The 12103-nt window shown below is 36.7% G+C and overlaps 1 protein-coding gene across 1 annotated transcript in view; it reads right to left on the bottom strand.

Moving 5' to 3' along the window:
- Positions 1–4494: 4494 nt before the first annotated feature.
- Positions 4495–12103, bottom strand: part of LOC139725639 (protein C-mannosyl-transferase DPY19L3-like) — a 46234-nt gene continuing 38625 nt past the window's right edge. Inside the window, exons 12-16 of the mRNA XM_071636730.1 lie at positions 11334–11390; positions 10229–10311; positions 9092–9224; positions 7407–7565; positions 4495–5120 (exon numbers count right to left, since the gene is read on the bottom strand). Of these exons, the coding sequence (XP_071492831.1) occupies positions 4950–5120; positions 7407–7565; positions 9092–9224; positions 10229–10311; positions 11334–11390 (603 nt within the window). The 3' untranslated portion in view covers positions 4495–4949. The remainder of the gene's footprint in view (positions 5121–7406; positions 7566–9091; positions 9225–10228; positions 10312–11333; positions 11391–12103) is intronic.

Raw genomic sequence — 12103 nt, 5'->3', positions numbered from 1 at the left:
TTTTTTTTTTTTTTAAAGTAATATAATTGTTGTGGCCTATTTGAAAATTGTCATTACCGTGATGATTGTGTTGTCAGCTTGTATAAACTGTGTTTGCAACAATCAGAATGGTTGCGTAGGAAGTTGATTGCATGTAGATGATTGCATGCTCCTCCAGGGCTCTGCTGTGGGTCGGTGGATACCATAGATTCTCAATTGTTAGGTCCTGGTTCAAGTCCACAGACAGTAGCGGTTGTGCACTCGCGCAGGACCCTTTACCCGCGTTGCTTGGACCTCTGGAGGAGACTTAGATACCATTGGTCACATAGTACCCTCTCTCTGAGCATATTTGTGCTTCTTTCATGGCCATTTAAAATGAAGATCCAATCACACATCAGTAAACATCAGTCAAAGGCAGTCATTTGTGAGGTTTTGTGTTACTGTGAGCAATTATCAAGGTGAGGGTGATTTGACTTTGCAGTCACTTTCAGCTGCCGCATTTCACAAGTGATGTGTTTGTTGACCACTATTCAGTATGTCATGCAAGTGTTCAAAGTAATAATCAGTCAAAGAACCAGACAAAGGCTGTAGGGGTCTACTGCTCTTCTTGGTATCAATTTGTTATTGTACAATAATCACAGCAAGTACTTTCATTTCTTCAATGGTGCATCACCAAATGTGATGATCATCTTGCTTTGCAATGAAATATAAATGACCTGCACCTAACACTGAGTTAAAGCCCCCTGCAAGTTTGAGAAACAACCACAAGTACATTGTAACATGATTTTCTTTTCTTTGTACCTTGTGTATAGAAGAACACATATACTGTAAATGTCAATATTTTCACATAAATAATTTTTTTGGTGCTCAAAAACATATTCTAGGGTTCGTCAATTCATGTTGTGCAATTGTCAACACATTCAAAATGTGCAGAGAAGATTGAAAAGGAATTTTTGCTAGTATTAGAATTCACGCTTGCCAAAGTACCGCAAAATACGTGAACACTAAAGGGATGTTATAGTATTGGTGGAGATGAGGATTGAGCTTTGAACTTTGTGAGATACCAGAGAAACTATGTATGAAAATTTACAGAGCATGCCATTCTCAGAAGAATTCAAAGTTTATTTGATGAAAAATGGTTTTGGAATGGGCAGGGATATCCAAAAACACAGTAAAGCAAGGCGATCCAAATAAAAGCTGTGTCCCACCTTTATTCAGACCACTTTGTTTTTGATATCTCAACCATTTCAAAACCAATTTTCATCAAATGAACATCGAATTCTTCTTGAAATTATGTGCTCTTTTATATTCCATAAAAGAGATTTCTCATTTTATCTCATCTAAAAAAAAGTTATAAACCTGAAACCAGGTTTCAAACCAAAACTATATCAACCCTTTAATGCACCACAAAAATTACTGCATTTACAATATTAGATTGACGAGTGAATTTTGGGCAAGAAAATCCGTAGCGGACTGCGATCAGTGTAGTTTTATGATAATCATTCATTTCCCACCTTCAAAGAAATGTGTTACTTTACAAAATAAACTACATGTATACACTATATTTAGCAATGTGCTTTCTCCAATTAAACCTTCATAAACCCAACTGTACATGTGCCTTCTAAATATGTTTTATCATGTATGTATAGTGTAACCGCGGAGTTGTGCAAATTACGGAAGAAGGTAAGATTCTTGTTCCATTGGTGACTGGTGATGGGAGATACAGTCAACCTTGCGTTACCTCGCAGAAGTGGAATAATCCATTAAGTCGGAGGTCTTTTCATGTCTTCTTCTCGCTATATTCTATTGATTTTAATCCCTCGTAAGTCGACTTTTCTCAAAGTTGAAGCTACTTCTTCAGTCCAAATACAATGTAGATTCGATTTTCAAGGTGAGGTTGACTGTAGCTCCAGTGTTTTAACAATATGACAGAAAGCACTCAATCTCCTTGTAATGGCAAAGGTCTTGAGTGTGGAAAGCAATATTTGCGACGGATTGCCGTCTTTGGGTTAATGACTATTAACAGACACTGAATATGAAAGACAAACAGGCGTGCGGATTTCAGAATCAAACAATTAAATATTTATTGTGAACAATAATATCCTTAATTAATAGAACTTGGCACTTCATTAAATACAACTAAAACATCCAACATTTAAATCCAATATCTTTAAACACTTTCTGCAACGGTGAAACACAGTATAACAATACAAATTGCACAGACCATTCTGTCAAAAACAGACAAAAGTTCCCTGTTACAGGACAATGGCATACATACTTTTCATGAAACAGGTTTCCAAACCTAAACTTTTGTATCGCCAACAAGGAAAAAAAATTACCAACATCTACCACAACACACATTCAGAGGAAAGTGTAGATAATGGTGGCATGACAAAACAATGCATTTCTTTTGACAAAGTACTATTAAGTTTGACCCAAATCTTCTTTTCCTCCATTCCAGGGCCTCTACGTTGAAGTCTTCAAAAGACAAACCCACAAATTATTTGCAATCAAACTTTGGTGTGGATGTCTGTACCACTTTCAGAGAGAGCCTGTATCAGTCAACATACTGTACATGTATATAGCATACATTTCACAAGCATAACATTTTGCGAATCACTATCTCTTTTCAGAACAATTTCAAGAGCAGTTCACGAAACAAAGTGAACAATTGTGCACACTGGAAACATAATTCAGTTAATCTGGATTCTGGGAGACAATTATTTTTCTATATTTTGTTGTTAATTTCATGAAAATTGGTCAACCCACAAAATTAAAAAAAATAAACCACAGGAAAGTATATGGAATATATATTACACTGATCACCTACAATTTTGCTGAATATTCCTCCCACTGGGAGTGGCACTGAACAAATCATCAACCAAAAAAAAATTTCCCTAGCTGCTCACATCTAGTGTAACACTTCTGATCTAATTTTGGAATGTTTCTTTGATAGAAATCAAACAACCATACATTCATAGTTCATAATACACTTTGAACACAGCCCTCTTTATTCAAACGTACTGCATTGTTACCACTATTGTACAAACAGGGCTTAAAATTAGCTGTGTGTAATTATCATGGTACAAAATTTAACTCTTGCTTTGGACTGGTTTGAGTAGTGGTTGTGAAGATAACAGAAAAAGATGAAAACGAAAAAAAAGGGCCCGATTCAAAAGCAAAAACAAGTTGAACATGGAAAAATACTTGAAATTTTGATTGCTATTCATACAATTTTGGAAGCTTGTTTGCTCACCATGAGGTGGACTTTGCTTTCATTTGCTCAAGTTCTGTGATAATCATTTTTTCCTCTCTTTCATTTCACACATTTGTACTTTGCTTTCAACTTGCTAGAAGGAAAAAAAAAGAACAACATGATTGAAATTGCACAAAACTGCCACACATAGGATTCTGTGATACAAACACGATGCATTGATCAAAATGTGGCTCTTGCTTTCATACACTAATACTGATACCTCAGTAATCCTCCTTGAAAGCCAACCAGTACTTTGCATATATCACATGAAGAACTTACAGCTCAAACATTGTCAGAAATAACCATCTAATATTTACATATACAAATACAAAACAACACAAAGCATTTTTCGTGAATGCCCCCAAGTACATACAACTTTGTTCAAAAAATCGAGAATATATCAATATATTGTTTAATACTAACAATACAAAGCTAACACAATAAACCTATTTCAGGAAAAGAAAAAGAAATTCCACCATGGCTCTGGTGGCATCGTGCAAAAATGTGAATTCAAGATATATTTTAGAAATTCATGGAAAACAGAAAATTCTGGTAATATATTCCATGTCCTTCACATGCTACTATTTTCCATAATAAACATTTGAAAGTGAATCTGCGAATAATTTCAGCCTCTCATTTCCACAAGGATTAAGCACACAAACCATTGGTTGTAGCAATGCTTGAAGATTTGCTTACCTGCAAGTATACTGATACAACCATGGAACAAACTTGGTAGTTAACCTCAAATAAATGCAACACAGTCATACCCTGATCATTAAAGTTCTCAATAGCACACTTCTAGGTTCTTCTTACAATTCATTCATATCACTTTCAAGCTATTTTTGCAATAACTGTAATCTTTAGGCATCGTACCAACAATACAGAATTGAGTAAGTTCCATCATATCTATGTTTGTGTTTATCTTCTGGTCTCAACAATTCTAATAACCTTGCTAGCCTTTTATAAATGATACACTATGAGACATTTGAATGCTCTTTTTATGTATATAGGTAAACATATTCAACAGCCAAGGACAACCATCATTTTCCTTTATCAAGCAGACATAGAATCACCGATGCCAACCTCGTAAACAGCATTGAAATATTGTGAGGTCTGAAAAGGCATGCTTTTTGGTGGAAAAAAAAAGAAGAAGTATTTTTACCTTTCCTGCAATAGACATGTGTATTATTGCAATTTGGAAGAACCAGTATTTTCCATGAGACCTGCAGTATTATTGGCAAAAAAGCAGTGACAAAATTGCCAAAAAAAGGTTACAGTTGGTTGGCATCTCTGTAGAATGTTCACATACTTCTAACATTAAAAAGTTGATCGGGATCTGAAAGAGCATTCAAAACCATCTACACACATGAACATTCACTGCTGAAGGGTGGCATCTGTTCCCATGGGTAATGCCTTGTGACCCACATCATGGAATATTTCCAAAAGCCAACTGTAAACCAACATGCTGCGATAACATATAACAGTACAGCTTGCAAGTAGCAATTCCGGGTACTATGGTGACTTCTCAAGAAGTGTTTCAGACATAACTTATCAAAGACTAACTGCATTACGAAGTAAACACTCTGGGAAGCTTCACTTCTGCTGTTATTTTGCTCCTTTTTTTTCTGTATTTGGGTATTTCTACACATTACTGATGTTCTTAATGTCCACAAGGTGTTCTTGGAGACACTACAGTGTAGCTCCTAGCCATGGATCAACTGTCGCCTTCCCTTAAGAGCCGGTATAACCTGAAGGTCCTGTTGTGAAAGACTAGCTTGAACAGTCTGTCGAAGTCCTGGCCTCCCTTCTTGATAGCATCACAAAAGCGGGGAGCATTGGTTGGCTTCAGGTTGGGCTCCAGAGCTGGGTTAGCTCCACTGTAAAGCTGTGGGAGCATGAGAAGTTCAGGGGAAGGGGGAGATGACAAAATTTTATACACACTATGATGACAACTTCCATTATATTATGAATTCATCTTGGATGACTTAAAGAGCTACATCACTTGTCAAACCCATGGTGGAGGAAGACAACGTGGAAAACCACACCAAATAAACTACAAGAGAACATTGCAGAAGGGTGCCAAGCCCAAAGCAGGTCCTGTCTACTTACGGAAAAAGACATATAAGAACTAGAAATGTCGCTTTGGCGACAGGTATGCCTCCGCCATAATGAATGATTTTCCTAATAGGTGTAGATAGTACATGTGGACAATGTGTGATTACATTTTCACAAAATTGGCAAAATATTGAAATGACAAGTTTGTCACAAATGTGTTGAATGTTCACCTTCCTTGACCTATGTTTAATTGGGTGAACAGGAGAGCATGTATCTAGGGATTTAAGGACTTTAACTTGACTTTGACCCATTCATACATTTAGGCATTGAGTAATTTTCAAGGTACAGGTGTGGAGAAAAAGTGCAATTTCTGAACAGAATAGTAAATTGTTACCATTTTCATCTGGCCCTTGACCCTAAAATTCATAAGATAATCACTTTCAGGTAGAACATGCATAATATGTACTAAGTTTCAAGAGAACTTGAGCCACTTCCGAGATATGGAGGAAAAAGTTAGTTTAGCACTTTCACTTGATCTTTGACCTTTTGACCTTTGAGGCAAAAAAAGAAGAAAAAAAAAAAAACTTTCCAGAGAATTTCTATTAGGTTACACAAGCATACACCAAATGTTTAAAAAAAAAATAACCCTGCTGGCATTGCATAAATATGAGGGAAATAATAAAATTTTGAAGTGTTGTACTTGACCTTTGACCCCTGACCTTTGACCCCGTGAACCCTACATTCTCTAGATAATCACTTCCAGTCAGTACATGTATATACTATGTTCCATGAAGATACCTTGAACAATTTTCCAAGGTACGGAGAAAAAAAAAGAAGTTTTAATATTTTTACTTGACCTTTTGACCTTTGACCTTTGACCTCATGACCCAAACTTTCACCAGAGAATCTTAATTGGGTAATACATGTATAAACTAAGTTTCAAGAAAATATCTTCAGGCATTCAATAGATATGGTGGAAATAGTGAAATTTTATGTATTTGACCCTGACCTTTTGACCTTTGACCTTTGACCTCATAACCCAAACTTTCACCAGAGAATCTTAATTGGGTAATACATGTATACACTAAGTTTCAAGAAATATCTTCAGGCATTCAATAGATATAGAGGAAATAGTGAAGTTTTCTGTATTTGACCCTGACCTTTTGACCTTTGACCTTTGACCTCATGACCCAAACTATCACCAGAGAATCTTAATTGGGTAATACATGTATACACTAAGTTTCAAGAAAATATCTTCAGGCATTCAATAGATATGGTGGAAATAGTGAAATTTTATGTATTTGACCTTGACCTTTTGACCTTTGACCTTCAGCATGTGCACCCAAAAGTCGATAGGCACAACTTCACCCCCTAATACACATACATGCCAAGTTTCATTAGGATACCTCCACAGGTTTTGATAGTTACCTTGTCCACAAAATTCATTACGGACGGACGGAAGGACGGACGGACGGACAACCCGAAAACATAATGCCTCCGGCACCACTTCGTGGCGGAGGCATAAAAATAAGGAAAACAAGAAACTCTACTGCACAATTGAGCTGTTGGGCATGGAAATGATGACTGAACCTCACTGCACTGCTTAAAGATAACCCACGAAAATTATCATAATCACATCAATACTACAATACAGGTTAACATATGACGCTGCATAAGAAGAAGAAAGAAGACTGGGAGGTGATTTATCAACTGTGAAGTAAAAATTGCAAAAAGTATTACATTTGACAATCTGTATTTATAACATGATAACAATGAAAATAAACTTTAATCATCAAAGAAATGTAGCTTCATGTCTGCATCTGTCAGTAAGATTTCACAGCAGTCAATGACTTTAATATCCAAGTATGAAAAGTTTCATGAACCTCTGAAAGATTCTTTGCATACTTTCATGACAATTTTCAAGTTTTGCTGCTCGATGGAAAAACCACAATTTTTGTCACTCTTACTGTCATTAAGTCTGATTTGTTAAATCATTCTTTCATTCATTTACTTCCACTTCATGGGCTCTAGTAGTCCACAGAACAAGACAGACACAAGATTTGAGCTGTACCATTGGCATAGATCAAGGGCCTATTTGATGTCTAAATCCTCTTACATGTCCATTCATGATGTCCAGTATGTCCGGCAAGCGGCAGCCAACTTCTGATGACCTGGCGTAACAGATGCTGTCTTCCAGAATGATAAAATCTGTGCCGATTGCCTGGTGGATGTTGTAGACATCTTGTGCACTCCGGCGTGCATAATACTGGTAAAGCTGCAAATGTAACAGATACAACAAAATCAGGAGCTTGATAATAGCAATGATACTGCAGCAAACTTTGTCCTTTTTTAAAGCAGCAATTTGCTCACATCAAAGCCATATGCAAAGCAGTCTTTACAGTAACATCTATGACGATGTGATTCATCAATACTAGCTTGTGACATCTTGTGACTATTGTGATATCCTTTTGTTTTAATTCCATGACAATAGTCTCATATGTGTTTGATTATTGATACAACGAAATGAGTACCATTCATTGAATACAAGCTGACAGGGTTCTAGGGCAATTACAACTGTACCCCCCAAACAATTACTCCAGACCCTTCCCCTGATCCTAATCCTAATCCTGAACATAATCTTAACCCTAGCCCAAACTCTAACCCTAAACCTAAACCTAACCCTAATCTTTACTCTTAACCTTATCACTAACCAGTATTTAGCTGGGGGTAATTGTCCTCTGGGGGTAATTGCCCAGATATGGCTGACAGGCACATCTGACATTATACATTTCAAAACTCATATTGTTCTACGTTTATGACAGAATCGTGTTTTCAAATTCCTACATTACAAACATGCACACACACAAACCACACAGAGATCTAAAAGTAACACTGTGCTAAATAGCGGGGAAAAAATGAATACTGTAAAAGTGAAAATTTTCATGGTGTTGAAATTTTCGCGCATTTCATGCAACCAGACACTAGCGCGAAAATAAAAACACGCAAATATTTTTGCTTGTCATATGTTCCAGTAGTTGAAGTCTTGATTCCACGGAATTAAAAACATGTGAAACTCTTCTTACCAGGCTTATCGCGAAAAATTAGTCGCGCGAAAAATATCCACTTTTACAGTACATCACGTTTTATTCTCCTGCATCTTTGATGTACAGTATGTGAGTTGTGGTGTTCAACCACTCATTACAAACTGGCATTGGTTCCTTAAAAATCGATGATCATACAACAGTAGTGGCTGTAAAATATAATGAGCCTTCTTCACCCGTCTCATGCTTGAAGGTTCTATGTACTTTCTGCCTAGGATCGTTTTGCCTGCATTCACAGAGGAGCCATGGAAACAATCATCTGTGACGATGCCACTGTAATACTCGATAGGGCAATCTTATACTCCATTCCACAGAGATTTTCTCTCATCGGTCACTCATCGGAAGCAAAGCTTATCATTTCCGGCCATTCACCGTTAGTGTACTGGATCCCAGTCTGATGAATCTGACCTGTGTTGGTCAACTATTAGGTCAGTGTCAGACACGTCGGGCAATGATCCTTAAAGGCAAGATTGTCCAATGAAGATCACGCGCCACATGTTTGACATTCACCTGATAGTTGACCAACCAATTAGGATTCATCACACTTCTATCCGATACAGTTCAGAGGGTGGCTGGAAGCAACAAACTTTGCTTCCAATGCGTGGCCAATGAGAAAAAATCTCTGTGAAATGGGGGTATAATGAGGGTTATCCAACACGTAATATTCCTCCAAGTTAAGAGTGGAATTCTTGCCCCTCACCTTCACAGTGATGTCTCGGAGGCGCTTGTCCTCGTAGTGAGGATGGTTAGTGAGTCTCCTCCCGGTACATAGCTTGACTCCAGCCAGGAGCTGCATGCTACCGCTGAATACTGCCGTCTTTGGGGTCTGCTGACTGTCAACACAACAATCAATATATCTTAATCAGGGCTCAAGTTTAGCAGTCTTAACGATCTTAAATTTGAAATTAGACTGAAATCAAAACTTGATGTGCCACCAAATTTCCAATAAAGGTTTCTTTTGGTGGTCCTATAGGACAGCTCAATGTTCAAAATGAACTTCTATATTTCCCTCTACAGTTTCTTTTTTTTGGGCCACAAAAATTTCAGATTCAAAGATTTTAGTGACCTGAACAGACCACCAGAAAATAAAGTTAAAGGTCAAGCCCTGTCTTAGTTTAGTACAAACCTTGCCCACTTCTTTTTACAATATCCCACGAATCTGCACTAATAAGACATGTTTACTTGGATGTCAACATTAGCAGACATTTTTAGCCCTATTGCCCAGAGAAGTTATTTACTGCAACTGTTTCTCTCACTTTTACTAGCTACACCAACATTTTGTTCTTGTATAATTCAGACCATCTTCAAAAGAGTACAACCTTTGGAAAGGAAAGTCTACAAAAATCTAAACCAGATTTAAAAGTGAATTGCTTTTTTTTTTTCAGTACTGCACTATCACACCATCATCACATATATAGCCAGACATCTCAATTTTTCTTTTTCTTTCACAGCCCTCATCTCAATTCTGCCATATCTCAATGTATCATTCATTATTACACACAGCAGATAGTTCCCATAATACATTTTGACACAGCAAATATCCTCTACCAACTGAACAGATGTCAAAATAGATCCACAAAAGAAGAGGTGTTAAAGAATAAAAAATATTTTCCTTTTTGAATGATTCTCATAAAAAAAATACTTTACTGCTACACACTGTTCACATCCTTGATAAAACATATCACAGAAATCAGCAGTAAACCCTGAACAGTTTTGATTGCTGCCTGCATGGACCCCTATGACTCAAAATACATTGTAGATGGCAGTAAACAGCTCATGACTTGAGTCTATGAGTTTTTGATGGTCCAAGCAAGAATAACTGAAAGGTTTGCCCAACCTGATCCAGTTCATGAGTTCCACAGTGTCCGGATCATAGAATTCCCTGAGGCTTGTCAGTTCGTATGATATTCCTGGGTAGCACTACAATGCACAGAGATTCAAAAGGAGTGATACAGCCTGAGATTTGTGATCAAAAGCTACCTGGTAGCATCTTCGAAATCAGTAATGCACATTTTTGTCATGTCAAAAACTGTCCCCATTGTTTAAACATTACAAACAGAGAACAGGCAGAAATTTAATATTAAAAAAAAAATGAGATGAGACAAACAACACAGCAAATGTTAAAGATATGTAAAAAAAAAAAAAAAAAAAAAAAGCATTTTCCTGTCTGCAGGATTTCAGGTGCTAAAGAAGAGCAAAGAAACACTTCTACTTCATAAATGGCTCTGAAATTAAAACATGAAATATATCTTCATATGCAAACCATCAGACACTGACTTCTAGTGACACAGCTAGGCACTGAAAAAACATATGCCACTTTAAATTAAAAAAACACTGGCAAGATTTTCTTTTTTCAATTTGTAACAATGTGCTTCAAAGCATCACAATGAAACAATGACAAGAGCTTCCTTGCTTTTAGAATGCAATTCACACCATTTTCATAGTGACTTTAATCAATAAAGTAGAATCAGACACACACATGTACAAGATGCAAAAAGTAATCACCCTCAGGTTATTATGCAGGAATAATTTTGTGCATGGGATACAATTTTATTCTTTGATTCCATATCAACATGGAATGTGTATAAAAGACTTGAGTGTGATCAACGAAAAAAAACAATAGGGAATAACATGATCTTTCATCAGATCTGGATGTGTGGTTTCCTACTCACAGCATTGTTACATGAAAACCAGGGAAACTTCAATATTTCATGGCTTTCTTCTTTCAGGTCTAATTTCATTGATACCATCTCTGCTGTATTTGTTTTGATTTTGCCAATCAAAGGCAGCTAAAACACAGAGTGAATTGCACTTTTCATTGCAATTTCACTCTACAGTCTCAACTTAATCTGCATATCTTTCTCATCTAATGATTAAAAAAACAAAAGAAAAACAGACAATCAACTCCATACAAGACATATGGTAATGGTGTCCACACTTACCCTGTATAATGAGATAGCAATCAGGGCTATTGCCACACCATGACGAACACATTGCACCTAGTGGTCCAAAATACAATTGTAGTACAAATGAATAGGGGTAAAAAACATCAGTATTGTAATATGCTGGCATACTCTCCTATCCATCTATACTGCATTATGTAGGAAATCAATTTGAATTTAATCACAAGGTGTGTTGTAACCTTGACCAACACATTTCCTAGCATGAAAGCCAGCAAAGAGCATTACAAATCATTCACTATAACATTATGTTTTAGTTACTGATATATAAATTATTAACCCGTTCCTTACGGGATACCACGTTACAGTGGGGTCAACTCATATACAGGAACCTGGTATACAAGGTTCTCAAAATTTAGACAAAAATGTCTCCATTTGGGGCCTTAATTCACAGTTAATTTGTGTTACACTGACTAGAAAGATGACTTTGATAAAAAGATTAGAGCTGATTCTATCAATATCCATTCTTCTGTATCAAAACGATGTGATTTCTGTCTAATTTACCTTTTTCTAATGTAGTAGTGGGCTTGTTTTACTACGAAATTAGTATTCTGAAGATTATGTAGCCATCAAGGCTGAGCTCGCTAGATTTTGACTTTTGCTGACCCCATTTAGGTTTCCTTATAGTGTATAACAAATGAGTTCACAAGCACCTGAGCTCTAGTCATAGCTCACGCCAAATCGATATTTCGCATTGTTCAATTGCACAATGTCATGCATTTGATCATGTAAAGGGGAACGTGTATAGCTAT

The sequence above is a fragment of the Diadema antillarum genome, unplaced genomic scaffold, assembly GCF_040938485.1.
Source record: "Diadema antillarum isolate AM-2024a unplaced genomic scaffold, OU_Dant_1.0 seq00000053_RagTag, whole genome shotgun sequence".
In the NCBI taxonomy this organism is placed as follows: Eukaryota; Metazoa; Echinodermata; class Echinoidea; order Diadematoida; family Diadematidae; genus Diadema; species Diadema antillarum.
This window is presented reverse-complemented; position numbering and strand designations above follow the sequence as displayed.